Raw genomic sequence first — 15,674 nt, 5'->3', positions numbered from 1 at the left:
TTGTCTCATTCATTAAAAAACATTTTTTTTAATTACTTAATAATAATTATAATACACAAACAAGACCATAAGAAGCAACCACAGGAGCTCACAGGTTTAGCAGGGCTTGCTGGTCACGTATGTCCACACTGAGGCCCATTTTTTGACCTCCACATGTCCGTGTTATCAGTCCTCCTCCTCATCAGTGGTGACATCCACATGTGTGTACGTTGTGAACGCCTTCCTGTTACACTTTTGAAGCATGGCACCGAGCTGCTTTCCCGGGCCGACCTCATAGGTGTGTGGGAACTTGGTTCCCTGAGTCCTCTCGTAGATCTCGTGCAGAGTTTGCTCCCACTTCACCGGCGACACCAGCTGCTTCACCAGCTGCCTGCGCACGTGGCTTGCGTTCATGTAGCGTTTGCCGTCCACATTGGAATACACGTTGATCTCGGGACGCCGGACCTGAATGTGAGAGAATGCTAGGTGTTAGATGATAAGTGCTCAAATGGTCAACGTTTGCAACTTTTCCAAGGGCTGAACAGTTGAGGTTATAAATTTTTAAGTGAGATGTGGAGGAAATTAACTGATATTAGAGGGGCTTTTTTGTGCAAATCAGTTGGTTGATGATGTTGGTTTGTTTCAGGGCTGGAAGGTGCGATTATTTTCATTATCATTTAGTCTGCCAATTGTTTCTTCAATTGATAAATGAACAATTTCTCTATAAAATTAGGGGAAAACAGATTTTTTTAGTTTACCGTCAATGACAAAGAAAAGCATCAGATCCTCTCGCAACAAATTTTTGTATTAAAAGTGACTATTATGATTTGTCGATTATCAAAATAGTGGTTATTTACTGATGATTCTTTAGTCGATTGATCAATTAATCAGATAACTGTGTTTTCCGACCTTTTTCTGTGGGAACCTCTGATGTCAACACACACTGACATGGCAGTTCAAGGCCCCCCCCCCCTTTATAAGAACAGGAACGCAACTATGTTCTCATCCAAAAAAATATTTAAAGCACAAAGATTATTGTCCAGCAACAAAATGAAGTCTTCCCTTACATATCAGACATTTTAAAGATTACAAAATGCATGTTGATGTCTATGCAAACAGTCATCGCGTAAGTTAAATTAGCGCTCTTTTCAGATGGTTATTTTAGAGCAGTTCCTCAAAAAGTGTGTGCCCTGAGCAAGAATTCTTCATTTACATTTTTTACAGTACATTTTCTAATATTGTTTTGCCATATAAAACAAGGCAACATAATAACCAGGTAACAAGGCATTGCATATTTCTTATGGACATGCTCATACTGCATTATAGACATGACATTTAGTGAAAATGTTACTGGCAACCTTTACTTTAACTTAAATGATTATATTACAGATTATTTTTCACTTTTCAATTACTTTCTGGATTGATTGATTAGTTTTTGGTACATAAAATGCCCAAAAATTTGTTTTCCAAAGCCCAAGTTGGTGATTCATTTTTCATTTGACAACTAATTATTTAATCATTGCAACTCTATTAAATTACATTTCCAAACATAGGAATTGAAAGAAATGAGCAATAAACATGGAAATCATTATATTAAAATGATTGCTGGTGTACTGCAACACACTTTCACGCTTTCAAGCATTTAAGTTTAAATGTCAGTGTATGAGATGCCATCAGAGCAAGAAATGGACTATGTGAATATTTCCTTTGCACATGTGTGAGTGTTGTGCGGGCAGGGTTGGGCATGGGAGGAGCGCCATGTAAAGAAAACACCACAAAGGGCTACTGTGGCTTTAAACAAACAGTTTTGACTGACCTCCACCTGTCTGAGCACCTCCCTGAGAGGTTCAGTGGCCGACTCCATCAGCTCAGTGTGGAAAGCCCCGCTGACTGGGAGAGGTTTGCTCCTCACAAACTGGAGACGTCGTGAGTTTTGCTGGAGGAAGTCCAGAGCCTGGGAACACAACAACAGGTATTATTAAACGGATTATCGCAAGAGGAGTCTGAGACAAGACTGTATCACTGTAATTTTTTAATTTTTTCACGTGGTAAATATCAGACTATGTGGTCATATCTGTTTCATACCTGTTGGTGCCCTGCGATGACCCTGCCATCAGGGAACAGATAGTTGGCCACAGAGCAGACTGGCGCCTTAATCCCCAGGCTGCTGCAGTGCTCTTTAGCCTGCACACAGGCGAGTTTGTACTGAGCCTGTGGTCTACCCATGACCGACAGCATCCCACTGGGAACCAGCTCTGATGCCTTCTGCATGGCCTCTGCACGAACCTTCACCGCATACAGTGCTAGAGGACACAGAGAAGGGGTGAATACCATAGAACATGTGAACTAACATCACCACACACACAGTGCTTTAACTGAACATCTTTGTCAGGTTTACCTTCTGCATAGTTCATAGCACCAGAAAAAACCAGGGCAGCGAATTCTCCAACGCTGAAACCAGCAGCAGCGACACACGTCTCAATGGCCTGTGGACAGAAGTGTGAAGAGTCATATAAGAAAATGTTCCTGAGGTGGTTCCTGTAACCGTCTCTGTCCTCCTAAACTCCTCCTCTCTGCCACTTTATAGCTCTACTCCATCTAGGGGTGTGCTGAACTATTAATATTGTATACAGAATCTGAATCTCACTCTGAGTTACTGTTGTTGTTCACAAACTAAAGAAATGAGAGATTGTTTTTACTTATACTGCAGTAAAGATCAGTCACCTTGGGGTTTTCGTGGTTGAGCCTCTCCACAGCAGCCAGGGAGGTGACAAACACCGCCGGCTGACAGTGAACCGTCTTCATCAGCTCCCCCTTGGGTCCCTCCAGGCACAGAGACAGCAGGTCGTACCCGAGGATCTTGTGAGCCACCCTGAACATGTCCTTAACGTTAGGGTACCTCAACAGTCCTCTACCCATGCCCACAAACTGGCTGCCCTGGCCGGGGAAGAGGAGCACGGAGCAGTCCCGGGGGTCTTTCCTGGGTCTCCGCTGCTCCACCGGCTCGCTGTCCGGGAGAGGAGCGGCGGTGTCGGGCGGAGGGTGGGGAGTTCCATCCGGGGAGCCGGGCTGGTTGGTGGAGAGAGTCCTGCTGAGAGAGACCAGAGACCTGACCCTCCCTCTGGAGACTGCTGTCCTCCTCACAACTAATGATGCCAACATGGCGGCTTTAATGATGTCTCACAGGGTTAAAACAAACCCATAATCTGCCCGGAAAACCTGTAATTAATGAACAAAAAAGTCAGGTTTGTTCCTAACGGTCAGCATGAGCCAGTACTGAGAGCCGCCATATTGATAGAGGTCACCAGGGGTGAATTTATTTTCCTTCCGGGTCATTTCCGGTTTTGTGTTCTGCAGTAGCGCCACTCTCAGGTCACAATATGTAATGATTTTACTGACTAAATTAAATTAAATTAAATTAAATTAAATCAAAATATAAAAATAATAGATATATAACATAATATAATAATGATAATTACTATACATTTTATTATTTGAAAATGAATAAAACAAATTCTATTGTCAACCATTTCATGATTTATTATTATTATTAATGATAATAATATTATTTATTCATTATTTATTTTTGATATTTGATGAAAATTATTTATTTCTGTATATATTCCTAAAAAAAATACCAAAACAAATATTTTTTTAAGTATCCCATAAATAAGCTTATTAAAAAGCTGTGACAGGATACTGAGTGCGGTATTTTACTGTTCAATCGTAATAATATTGTTTAATACTGTTTCTTACTTATCACAACAATATATTAATATCAGAAATATACACCAAAACAGAAATATCTGTGATGAGCTCTTATCAGCTGATAATATTAGTCTGCTGATTGGTCTGGCTCCACCGCTTCATATGTTGTATTATTATTAAAATAATACATAAAGATACAGTACATAGAGTCTTGTTAAATGTTACATTAACCTACATTTATGAAAATGTTTATTACTTTCATAGCTTGCTGTGAGTTCAGTTATCAGGTTACAACATGCAGTAGAAGAGTGACTGAATTTTAAAATTAAAATCAGCATTAAGGAAGTCTACAATAATAGTTTTGTGGGTGAGAGGTTGCAGTAATGTGTTGCCCAGTAAACAATAAAGAATACCAGAAATTGATGTTTTATTATTCACCAATAAACTTTATTGTACAAAACTGTAAATCTCACTTGATCTTAGTCAAATGTGTTTTCATTAAATCCTGCATCACACTGTGTTTGTCATCCTTGCTCTCCATCTTAGTGTGCATTTCAAAATATAAATATAATACAACACTTTTCTGCACAGATTCTTTTGTGTAATGTAAATATTTTCTTTCCTTGTGCTCTCAACTCTTGGTCTTAAACAAACAAAGAATTTTTATCATTCACTGATCACATTTGTCCGTTGGGTTTTCCCTGCGATTCGTCTGATCCATCCGACAGGTTGGCGGCCTCCAGCTGCTCCTCCAGTGTCTTGCCGTCTTCAGGAATCTGGCTGTTCTGTTCAGATCTTATGTTGTATTTAGAGATGAACTCGTTACTGGCCAACGCTCCTTCCTTTTTGGGACACTTGCGATTTGATGATAGGCGATGTTCCATACGTTCTACAAAAAAACAAAAAACAAAACATTGACAATAAAGTTTGATCTTCTGCATTTTGATTTACATCTGAATCCAGATGAACATTAGAAAATATTTTCTATTATTACTGCATCCTTAAATTTATATCCGCTCTCTATATGATTTTTTTGTTCCATTATCTGTACAGTTAGTAAAAATAAACAAATGTAAGTTCATACTTAACTAAGTATTATTATTTTACTACGGAAAAAGCTTTACCTTTTTTTAGGATCTAAATAAAATGATATAAATCTATTCTACACAGTACATAGCATCATTATGGTGCTATTTATCAGAGACTTAATAAGAAAATAAAACACCATTAACTTTAAAATATTCCAATTTATTGTTTACTCTGCTGGATAAAGCTACACAGACAACCAAAAGGGGTTGTACATCTGATTAAAAAAGTACTGTATAAATAAAGTTATTAATATTTTTATTACCTCTGGAGCAATAGAGAATTTTTTCTCCTTGATATTTCAGTATGGTGCATATCCCTGACATTGGGGTTTAATTCAATTAAAAGCTGCTGTGCTGCCCTTTAATCAGACCATAACAGACCAGATTAAGATCATACTGCACCTCCAGGACTGATAGGTTTCATCAGTCGGTTCAGCTGGACGTTCCAGTGTCGTACGTGTTGACTGGCGTATCTCAGCTTCTCCTGTACCTCCTGGAATAAGAAAATCAAACAAGTCATTTCTCATGAGCGTTTTTTAAACATGCTTACATGCACACTAAGCCGATCCAAACACACTGTGCTTTTCTTACCTCCAGGCGCTGGTGGCTCCTTTGGCGAGAAGCCTGCAGGTCCTGGAGCTCCTGAGAGGCAGAGTGAAGAGCGGAGGGAGTTTCCTCGTCTGGGCTGCCGTCTGAGGCCTCCAGTATGGGGCTGAGGCACTGCAAGGCCCTCTGCTGCTCCTGGAGGAGCTGGAACTGCTTCTTCTTTGCTTCTTCTGCCTGCAACAACCTGGAAAAGAGAAGTAAGAATAATAATCAAGTAACCACTAATGTCTGTGTAGTTTGGTTTGGTTTAGAGGAATGGTTTTTAGACTGTGAGACACACACATATTTTTAGCTTCAATGTGACTTTGATGTTCATCCCCATGGGCAGATTATGAGACAATGGGCCCCTGGGCACAGATATGCAGAGGGCCCCACCACCTCTCCAAGACTGTGTGGTGGTTTTGCCTCTTTTTTTGTAGTTTTGTGTCTTTGTGGTCGATATACATCTTTTTGTGGTTTTGTGTCTCTGTGGTAATTTTGTGTGTCTCCTTGTTGTAGTTTTGCATCTATTTAAAGTAATTTTATGTCTTTTTGGTTGTTTTGCGTCTCTTTGTTGTCATTCTGTGTCTCTTTGTTATCGTTTTGAGTCTCTTCCCAGTTGGTACGTGTTAATTTGATGACATTTTACTGACTTTGGACCCCCAGGCCTCTGCCCAGTAGGTCCGTTCAGTAATCCATCCTTGCCCGTCGCAAAAATGTCCATGAATGCAATTAGGAATCATAGGAAAAAAGTTGCTCCTTATAACAAGAGAACTTGCCTGAAAATTGTCAAGTTTTTAAGTTTTCTTCAGTATCACAGCAAACCAGTAACATTTGTCTGTACGTCCATGAGTACATTGCAAACATCCATCCATCTGCTTATCCGGGGCTAGGTTGCGGGGCAGACCCAGAGCAAGCTGGAGGGATTACGTATCTCATCTGGCCTGGGAACGCGTTGTGGTCCCCCCAGGAGAAGCTGGAAGATGTTGCTGCCCCCACGACCCTGCCTCGGATATGCTGATGAAAATGGCTGGATGGATAGTAATTCACTAATAATGCCCCCTCAACACAGTGCTGATGTAACTCTCCTTTATCCAGGCCTTTACAGATATTTGCCCTGCGTTGAAAATCTATAGATATAAAGCGAAAAAAAGTCATTCATTCAATTTCCCTAACCGCTTATCCTGTTAGGGGTCGCAGGGGGGCTGGAGTCTATCCCAGCTGACATTGTGTGAGAGGCAGAGTACACCCTGGACAGGTCACCAGACTATCACAGGGCCGACACATAGAGACAGACAACCATTCACACTCACATTCACACCTACGGACAATTTAGAGTCACCAATTAACCTGCATGTCTTTGGACTGTGGGGGGAAGCCGGAGTACCCTGAGAAAACCCACACTGACACGTGGAGAACATGCAAACTCGGCACAGAGGGGTAGAGAGGGACCACACTGTCAGACTTTGAAAACATCTGGTTCAGAGTGTAATGGGAGTACAGTGGGTGTGTTTGTTTATCACCTCTCCAGCTCCTGTCTGGCTCTCTCCTCCTCCAGTCGCGCCTGGATCTCCATGTTGAGAGCAGCCTCCAGTTTCCGCTGCGTCAGCTCCAACTCCTGGATCCTCTTCTTCTGCTGCTCGGCCTCTTTTTCCTTCTCCTGCATCTCCGCCTGCATGCTGTCTCTCAACTAGGAGGACACACACATATATATATACACACACACACACACACACACATGAGGTGACCTATTCCTGAATCACTTTTTCCAGGAACGCCATTACCGCTCCTCCACCACTAAAACTCACTGACTTTTATAATGCCAGTGTTATTGTGCTGTTTTCAGGACTCTGAATCCCATTTCAGTGAAATGTAAATAAACGTATTCGTCTGTAAAACCTACCGTCTCGGCCTCCTTCAGCTGTCTCTCCAGCTCCATCTGCACCTCCCTCTGTCTCCTCCTTTCTTTCTCCTCTGCCTCCCTTCGTTTGGTCTCTAACTCGCGTGCGTGCTGCAAGACACAGATAAATGTTAAAGGTTAAAGGTTAAAACTGAGCTGCGACTACATTAACCATCCCACCACTGATTCTCACCTGTATAATACTTTCTATCTCTAAATCCTGTCTGTCCTTCTCTTTCTCCATCTTCTCAATCTCCTGGAAACTGGAGTCATCTGATTGGCTGCTGCAGCTGCTCCGACTGCTGCGGCTGCTCCTGCTGCGCTCCCGGTGGCTGTGTTCCCGCTGCATTCGCCTCCTCAGTTTGAGTTCTTGGTGAAGGGAGGACTTGCCCTCGCCCTGGAGACGGAGGGCTGTCTGAATAGCTGGAGAGGAGGCAGAAAGACAAACTGTATCTCATCCCATGACGATGACACCTTGGGCTCTGGGAAACTGTAAGAAAATTTAAAAAGATCTACAGGCAAATGATTTTATACCACTGCCACTGTTTGTTTAACTTTGAAAACCCCAATAAAAAGAGTTGGACAAAAAAAGATCTACAGACCCATTTTTCGGAAATAATAATAAATAAAAATAAATACTTGTAGCCCTACTTTAATTTGATCTTTTCTACATTTTCTTATTGAATTGTCAAACCCTCCTCACCATACCACCATCACCATGACCAACACCCATCAACAACCATTAAAAAGAGGAACAAACTCAACAAACAGGATGTTACTCATGTGCTCAGTGACCACAGATAATGTTGCTGTTAACAGACAGAGCTGTGATAACTACCATCATTGAACAGATAAAGACAAACTTCATACACTCAAACTTTAACAAGTCCAATATGAAAAAGAACATCAACAAGTGATGTTTAGGATGTGCAGCAAACACCAAAAACAATGAGTGTTTGACACCAAACATGTCACCGACATCATAAGACATGAACATAAATTTATGCAAAAGAATAGTTTGACATTTTGGGAAATACTCTTACTTGCTTTGTTGCAGCTAGAAGAGAAGACTGATGCCATTTTAATGTCTGTACAGTAATTTTGAAGCTACAGACAGCACCTGGTTAGCTTAGCTTAGCATTAAGACTGGAAACAGTGAAACAGCTAGCCTAGCTCTGTCCAATGGTAATAACATCCACCTACAGTAGCATGTCTAAACTTACTAATTAAGACATTATTTCTTGTTTATTTACCTTGTGCAGAAACAGAAGTGTAAAAATAACAATTAGTTAAACATTAGTTTAACAGGTGTTATTTGTTAGACTACTGCTGCTTTCAAATGGGGTCGTGCTAACTGTGTTCATGAGACGAATGCCTCCTTTTGTGCTATTCAAGACCTCATAAGTGAAAATTTTCTGAAAGCTCAGAGCTCACAAGTTGTGACCAAACGTCAGGAACAGCGCCAGGCTTTGAGACCAATGTGGGCCCAAAAAGACTTTTTCCGATAGACTTACATTGTGAAAGAGATGTTTGAAAATCAGTGGATACATTTTTATAAGTGTCATAATCCCCACAAAATGGCTTGCTTCAGGATTTGTTCCATTAAAGCCAACATTTCTTAAGTCTAGTAGAGCCTCAGAATTAAATAATTTTTATCCCCATTCAAGTTAGCAGAGGGCTAAACCAGATGTTACCTGCTCGGCCGGCGAACATTAGCCACTTGGCCGTCGTTAGTCTCCAGCCTGTTTGGGCCCCACAATGCGGTAGATCCAGGTAATTTCATACTGGGAAGTCAAACTATTTTGGCTTCATGCACCACTGAGCCACTTCCATAGGAATAAATGGGACCCCACCTCCAACCCAGTCTCCAATTCTCTTTATATATCCATGGTTGTGGTGTGTTTGCTGATGTTCTTCAGGAAAGGTGGAAGCCATGGAAGTTCAATTTTTGGTAGATGGTAAGACAATATATTTTAACTCCAGTCTTGTACAGTTTTTCTTCATGATTTTACAATATGTCTGAGAAAGATGTTGATATTTATAACAGCCTCATCTTTTTACTCTGTTATTATGCCTTTGCATTTCCTACATTACGTGACCCCTTTGCTAGCTTGCTAAATTGTTCGCCACAGTGGCTTCCAGATGCCAACAGTAGCTTCCATATTGGTATTGCCCAACAGCGGCACTCTCATAACTTTACCACTTGAACCCTGAGTATATCTTGTACACAGCTTCCAATGTTCCAATGTACATCCAGCAACTCCATAGAGTCTCCTCTGGTTGCCTGGCAACCTAACAGTGATGGCAAGACTGGACCAAGTCAGGCTAGCCTTTTTCCCATTTCAAGTCTTTGGGCTAAGCTAAGATATTAACTGTACAGACATGAGAACAGTATAAATCCTCTATTCTAATTCTTGACAAAAAACAAATAAGTATATCTCTCAAAACTATTCATTTAAAATGTTATTAAGCCACTAGTGACCGTGCACATGATAAATCACTGCAGTGAAAATCTAATTCATGACTCTGTCTGCTAATACTTATACACACCAACACACCTTGAATCCACTCCACCTTCTGTCTCTGGTCAGACGCACTCATCTCAAAGGTTTTATTGTGAGTCTTCACACAGAACAGACAGCGCTTCCCCTCCCTGTCTGCGATAGGCTGAAACAGAAAAAGGACACTCAGAAAATGGCACGTTCCAGATAGTTCAGCTTGATGGTATCAAAATACGAGGATGAGGGATTTACGTGCTGTGAATTAGTTTGTTTGAACATTCGCCTGCGCACAACATAATTATACCTTCAGTGTTTACATCACATTTCCTCACCCACCTCTACGACACAGCCCTTATCCAGATGGATCTCCCCTCTCTTGTCTTTTAAGTCCTCGCTGACATAATAAGCCATGGAGGCGGGCTTCAGCACAAACCAACGCTCAGTCCAGTTCCTGCGTACATGTCCCTTTTTCCACATGTAACCCTGGACACAAGGGACAGAATATAAATAATATAATACAAAAATGACATGCGAGGAAACGACAGACACAAAACACTCTCTTACCCTCTTGAGGACGTTGTGATACATCTCCAGAAAGACCTCATCCAAAGCCAGACTGAAGGCCTCAGCGCTCGTGACCCTCAGCAGCCGACCTGCCCCCATGTGCTCCAGGAAGGTCCACACAGACATGTCCTCTTCCCGCACTGTGGCATCCTGGGATATTAAGTCCTCCAACGGCTTCCCATCCCACTCCTGGCTCATCACTGTGGAGATTTTCTTGAGGAGATACTCCACCTAAAGACATGTTAGAATACTGTCAGTGACTGCAGAAAATAATATTGATGGTTTTAATAACATATTGTATCAGTGTACATCTGTGACAAAGCTACTGCGCTGATAGCACAAAAGCAGTTTATTTTTGTCTCTGTCGACAGGAAACCTAAAGCATTACGGAGGAAGTGGCGGAAGGAAGAGACTCATTAACGTACTTACTTGCACTTGCTTTTTTTCTACTGTGAAAAAATGTAAGACGGTTTGACTTTGTTGGGACACAAGCTGGGTTTATATTGAACTTAATATGTCTTTGAGGCAATTAGGAGATCACAGTGAAAGTGGCTGTTGCCTTGTTTCTCTGTGCAAACTGTTGCTCTATTAATCTTTTGATGCCTTGTGAATGTTAAGAAAGGAATTTTTGCATATTTTAAATAAAAATATGACACTTTTCTTTTACTGTTCTGTGTCAAAATGTTTGCATTTGGACTTGAGTCTCCATCAGATCCCTAAAATCAATTTGCTCCTACCACAAATCCCTGTTGCACGCCATCATCGGCATGTTTTACCTCCTCTGGTATCATCACCAGCGGGTAGCGGTCCTCAGACAGGAGGTTGAACAAACAGAAGAGCTTGAAACAGTCTCTTTCCGATAGCAGCTCCCCCTGTGGTAGCCCCTTGAAGTTCTTCTTCATGGTCATCATCCAGCACAGGTCGTCAAACTTTTCCTTGTCAAACATCCCGTCTTTGACCTGAAAAGACAGACAACATTATAAAATATATATACTGTATTTTCGTGTCTAAGTGTGTGATGGAGATGGTCCAGTATTGTGAGAGAGCCAAACAGGCTGCAGTATAATCCCTACGGGCAATTGTACACTATCAATTTACGTCCACTAAAAGTGTTTGTTTCTGCCATTGATGGGCTGAGATTGTTATTAGAAGTGTCTGATGACATCACAGAAAGGACCCTAAAGAGACATCAAATGACCAGATCTGTTTGTTATTGTGACCAAGTCTTGCTCAAAGAGAGGTTTCATTCTTGCAGACTTTCCCATATTGTGGATATCAGCTACATACTCAGCCATGACACTGAAAATCTTTTACATAACACTAAGCTACACTGTCTGTACTCCAACACAACAATGTCTCCCTGGCACTAGTCTCTCCAACCTTCACCAATGTTTCCACTGTTGCTTTCCTGCACAAAGTCACCTCTCGCGAAATTTCAGAACGAGACTTCTCCTTGAGCGAGACCTGGTCACAATAACAAACAGACCAGCAAAAGGTAAGGAGAAATATTTAATTTCAGACACTTCTAATAACAATGTGAGCCAGTCAGTGGCAAAAACAAGAACTTCAAATGAGTCTAAATTGATGGTGCTCAATTCCCCGTAGGGATTACATAGCTGCAGCTGCAGTGATGGACCAATTTAAAAATAATCTCCATTTTTCTTTCTCCATTTAACACAAAAACATGGGAAAATAGGGTCCAGGTAAAATAATAATAATATAAGTATTCCCAATAATAATAACAATAATAATTTTATTTATAGTGCACTTTATAAAAATTCAAAAACACTATATAACAATAAAAATAACCTACATACAATACAATACAGGGACAAAGTACTACAGGATATAAAATGAAATATTTAAAGCTTTTCTGAAAATAAAACTGATATTTGTCAGTGATCATGTAGTGGTTTTTGTTTGTTTGTTTTTTTACAGGCATCTTCTGCCACTAAATAACATCATATAGACCTGTAAGGAGTATCAATATAACAAGAATAAAATAAAAATAAAATAGAATAAAAATAAAAATTGAATAAATAATAAGAATGATAATAGGCTACACTATTTTAATGGCACAATTCTCAAACAAATATTACAAAATTTTTCCCAAAGTTTGGAAATCTACAGTACATAATGCAGATTTTAAGAGGTAGAGAACAATTATTTTGTATCATTATTATTATATTTAGCCTACACACATATATACACTGTATATATACATATATATTTATATAAACACACAAAGTGAAATCTCTCTCAGTAAAAGAAATAAAACATGTATAAATTCATTCACATTTCTGTATTTCTATAACTGCCACTGAGGATGTGATGTCATCAGCCACAGTACCTTATCCAGTATATATTTGTTGAGGTAGGGCATGTAGCCGTGGTTAGACACTGGCCCATCATCATCATCCTGGAAGTGCTCCTCCAGTGCCACCGGGTCGTGTGGGATGTTCAGCACTGTGTACAGGTTGTGGGAAAGCACCTGAAGAAGCAACACAGATACATATAGGCTATAGATGCAGTAGATATTTGTGCACGCAAACATATAGTCTCAAGGTTTCCTCTGCACTCCATATTTCTTCACACATCCACACACACAGCCACAACCACAGACAGCTGGTCCACAGCATGTCAGGACAGCTTTCTGGTATTTCCCTGGATTCCTCTGGCTCAGTCAGACATGTAAGAACTGGATGGAAACCAGCACGACAGTAAAAAGCTAACACTCACTACCTGGGAAAATTGCAAAATATGACCTGTACTCGCTGTTCTTTGTCATGCCTTTTAATGAATCATTGGCAGTGATGGTATTATGTCATTCTTTGTGTTTCTGGGCCACAGAGAAAGACTGGACTTTGAGCTTGAAGCTGAAACTCACCTACAATCTGAGCAGGTTCTGTGTTTGCTGGATGAAGTGTTGAAACTTTCTCAAATATTTGAACTTGTTAGTGAGCTTGTGGGGCGTTAGTGTGTGAGCTGTTCATTAGATTACAACGCTGATTCACAGAGTTGCCTCCCAGTTAGTATTTAAAAACATATACAGACAACTATAGATACTTTGGTTTAGCCAGAAAAGTGATATAAAGGACAGGGTACAGTTAAAGTCAGCGGACGCCCCTCGCTGTCAGCTTCCTGATCTGAAAATGACCACAAACATTCCTGCTTACCTTCAACTGCGACTTGGACACTTTCCCACACTTCTCGACGTCCAGCGACGTGAAAGCGTACCAGATGGACTTGAGGAGCTCGGATCTTAAGTCCATTTTGGAGACCTCGCTGTGCGTAATAACAACTACATTTCCAAGCTCAGCGCGGCGGCTTTTACGCAGCGACGGTGCGAGCGAGCGAGCGGCGGTGGGAATTGCCAAATAAAATGTGGGGCAGAGTACAGGCTGCTGTGCAAACGGCAAGGGACCAAAAAGGAGTCAGATGTAGGGCAGACTTAAAGAGGCGGAGAGTAGAGGTAAATGCCTACACTGTCCCCCATAATAAATCATGTAAAACGATTTTAAAAAGAAATCAAACACTTACACAAGTTTACATTCTTATAAATATATTTTGGTTAATTATCTTACCATCCACTCTGAATAACATGTCTCTGAATAAAATAGACAAACTTAAAGGGTCAATTTATACATATCCAGGCTAAATTCCCGAGGACATGTATCCACACTACAGGGTGGATTCCTTAGTTCCTGAAGTGCTGCCAGCCAAAATCCGTGTTATCAAATTCAGGAGGCATACTGAGGCTTTAGAGACACACCCATCTGTGAAGAGAGCCTGAAGCCATGTTTATTTAGCAGCTTCAAAATCTGAAAACGTAAGTTTAAATACACAAAAACACTTTTTGTACACTTTTAATGTAGCGTATGTGGGAAATGTAGGCTGCTGGTTACTTTTTTATATATATTAAAGGGTTTATTATATATTTAAGGAATTTAAAGGAACAATGTGTAAGATTTAGGGGGGTTTAGTGGCATCTAGTGGTGAGGATTGCAGATTGCAACCAGCTGAAGCTTCTCCGGGTTAGAATTCCTTCAGAGTTCATTGCTAAGGAGGTTTTTACTGGGACCTGAATTATCCAGAGGTCTCTTCCTCTCCAAAATAAACGGACCAAGTGATTCAAACCAATTAAAAACACAGACTTAAGTGGTTTCACATTACAAATCAACACATTCTCACTCCAATCTCTTCACATATTGACGTTTTGGTCATGGAAGTGCGTTGGGTGTTGACGTTCTGAGATGCCGTGTAAAGTTCTGCCTGTTACATGCATTGTCTTATTTCAAAATACACTTCTATTTTCACAGGAAATTTGCTGTTTACATACAGTCTCTATCAAAATAAACACACTACATCGGTACAACACCGTGAATTGACATTTTTTTCCTTCAACAGCAAACGCACATAGTTGGGTTTAGCAAAAAGAACAGGGTTTGGCTTTAGAATCTCACGGGACACGAACAACGCTCTCCTGGGTGAAAGTCCGTGTCGTTTCCCGCTGATGCCACCGGGCGCTGTTATAATGGCAACTGGTCCCATATCATGCTGATGTTAAAGGATGCCTTTTTTCATGGGTTTCTGATGCAGCAAGTCGCTGCCCAAGCACCAGATTTCAACGACTTTGGAGTGAAACTGTGCCCGATCTGGAGCCAGTGTTTAGTTTGTCCATTCTGGGCTACTGTAAAAACATGGCAGTGCAACATGGCAGACTCCATGGATGAAGACCCTCTATAGACCCTATGTAGATATAAATAGCTCATTCTAAGTTAATGAAAACACAATTGTTGTTATTTTCAGGTGATTATACACAAAAGAAAACATACTTATTATATTATATTCAATTATTGTCAATATATCCCCCTAAATCCTAGACACTGGATCTTTGAATAAATCAACATACAAACTGGAAAACTAATTCTATGATTTATGAATCAAATTTGTTTTGCAGGTAGTAATGCAGGTTAGCATACATGTAAATCCTTTAATTTACCAATGTTGTGATGCTTAATGTCCCTAATCAAGTTAGTATACGTTCTCATCAGAGCTCTTTCTCTTAAGGGAGTGTTTTGGGGCTATGGAGATCTGATAGTGAGTATATCTTACCACCACTCTGCGACCATTTTGTGTCCCTTCCACTGAGTATTTGTTTTGGTAAAAAAGAAGCTATAAATACTGCACATTAAAGCGCCCGACCCAAAATAGTTTTCAGAGGTATTACAAGCAAAAGGCCCCTTGTGGTTCCCCTGACTCAAGGTGTTGCTCGAATATCTCCCAGAGCTCTTCTTTAGTGTGGTGAAACTGCTGGTGGGGATGTAGCAACCTCAGGCAAAATGGGTT

General features: G+C 40.7%; 2 protein-coding genes across 2 annotated transcripts; both read right to left on the bottom strand.

Moving 5' to 3' along the window:
• Positions 1-8: 8 nt before the first annotated feature.
• On the bottom strand, positions 9-3,281 carry mcat (malonyl CoA:ACP acyltransferase (mitochondrial)). Its single transcript, XM_033614928.2, has 5 exons — positions 2,704-3,281; positions 2,378-2,465; positions 2,065-2,282; positions 1,796-1,933; positions 9-444 (listed from the first exon to the last, which is right to left on the bottom strand). The coding sequence occupies exons 1-5, from the start codon at positions 3,139-3,141 to the stop codon at positions 166-168; spliced, it is 1,161 nt and encodes a 386-aa protein (XP_033470819.1). The 5' UTR covers positions 3,142-3,281; the 3' UTR covers positions 9-165.
• An 831-nt stretch (positions 3,282-4,112) lies between these two features.
• def6c (DEF6 guanine nucleotide exchange factor c) lies at positions 4,113-14,027 on the bottom strand. Its single transcript, XM_033614927.2, has 12 exons — positions 13,502-14,027; positions 12,676-12,816; positions 11,102-11,284; positions 10,326-10,556; positions 10,098-10,244; positions 9,819-9,927; positions 7,454-7,683; positions 7,264-7,371; positions 6,884-7,050; positions 5,367-5,565; positions 5,178-5,268; positions 4,113-4,576 (listed from the first exon to the last, which is right to left on the bottom strand). Exons 1-12 carry the CDS (start codon positions 13,595-13,597, stop codon positions 4,365-4,367), a joined length of 1,914 nt encoding a protein of 637 aa, XP_033470818.1. The 5' UTR covers positions 13,598-14,027; the 3' UTR covers positions 4,113-4,364.
• Positions 14,028-15,674: the final 1,647 nt, after the last annotated feature.

This window comes from Epinephelus lanceolatus, chromosome 23 (genome assembly GCF_041903045.1).
Source record: "Epinephelus lanceolatus isolate andai-2023 chromosome 23, ASM4190304v1, whole genome shotgun sequence".
In the NCBI taxonomy this organism is placed as follows: Eukaryota; Metazoa; Chordata; class Actinopteri; order Perciformes; family Serranidae; genus Epinephelus; species Epinephelus lanceolatus.
This window is presented reverse-complemented; position numbering and strand designations above follow the sequence as displayed.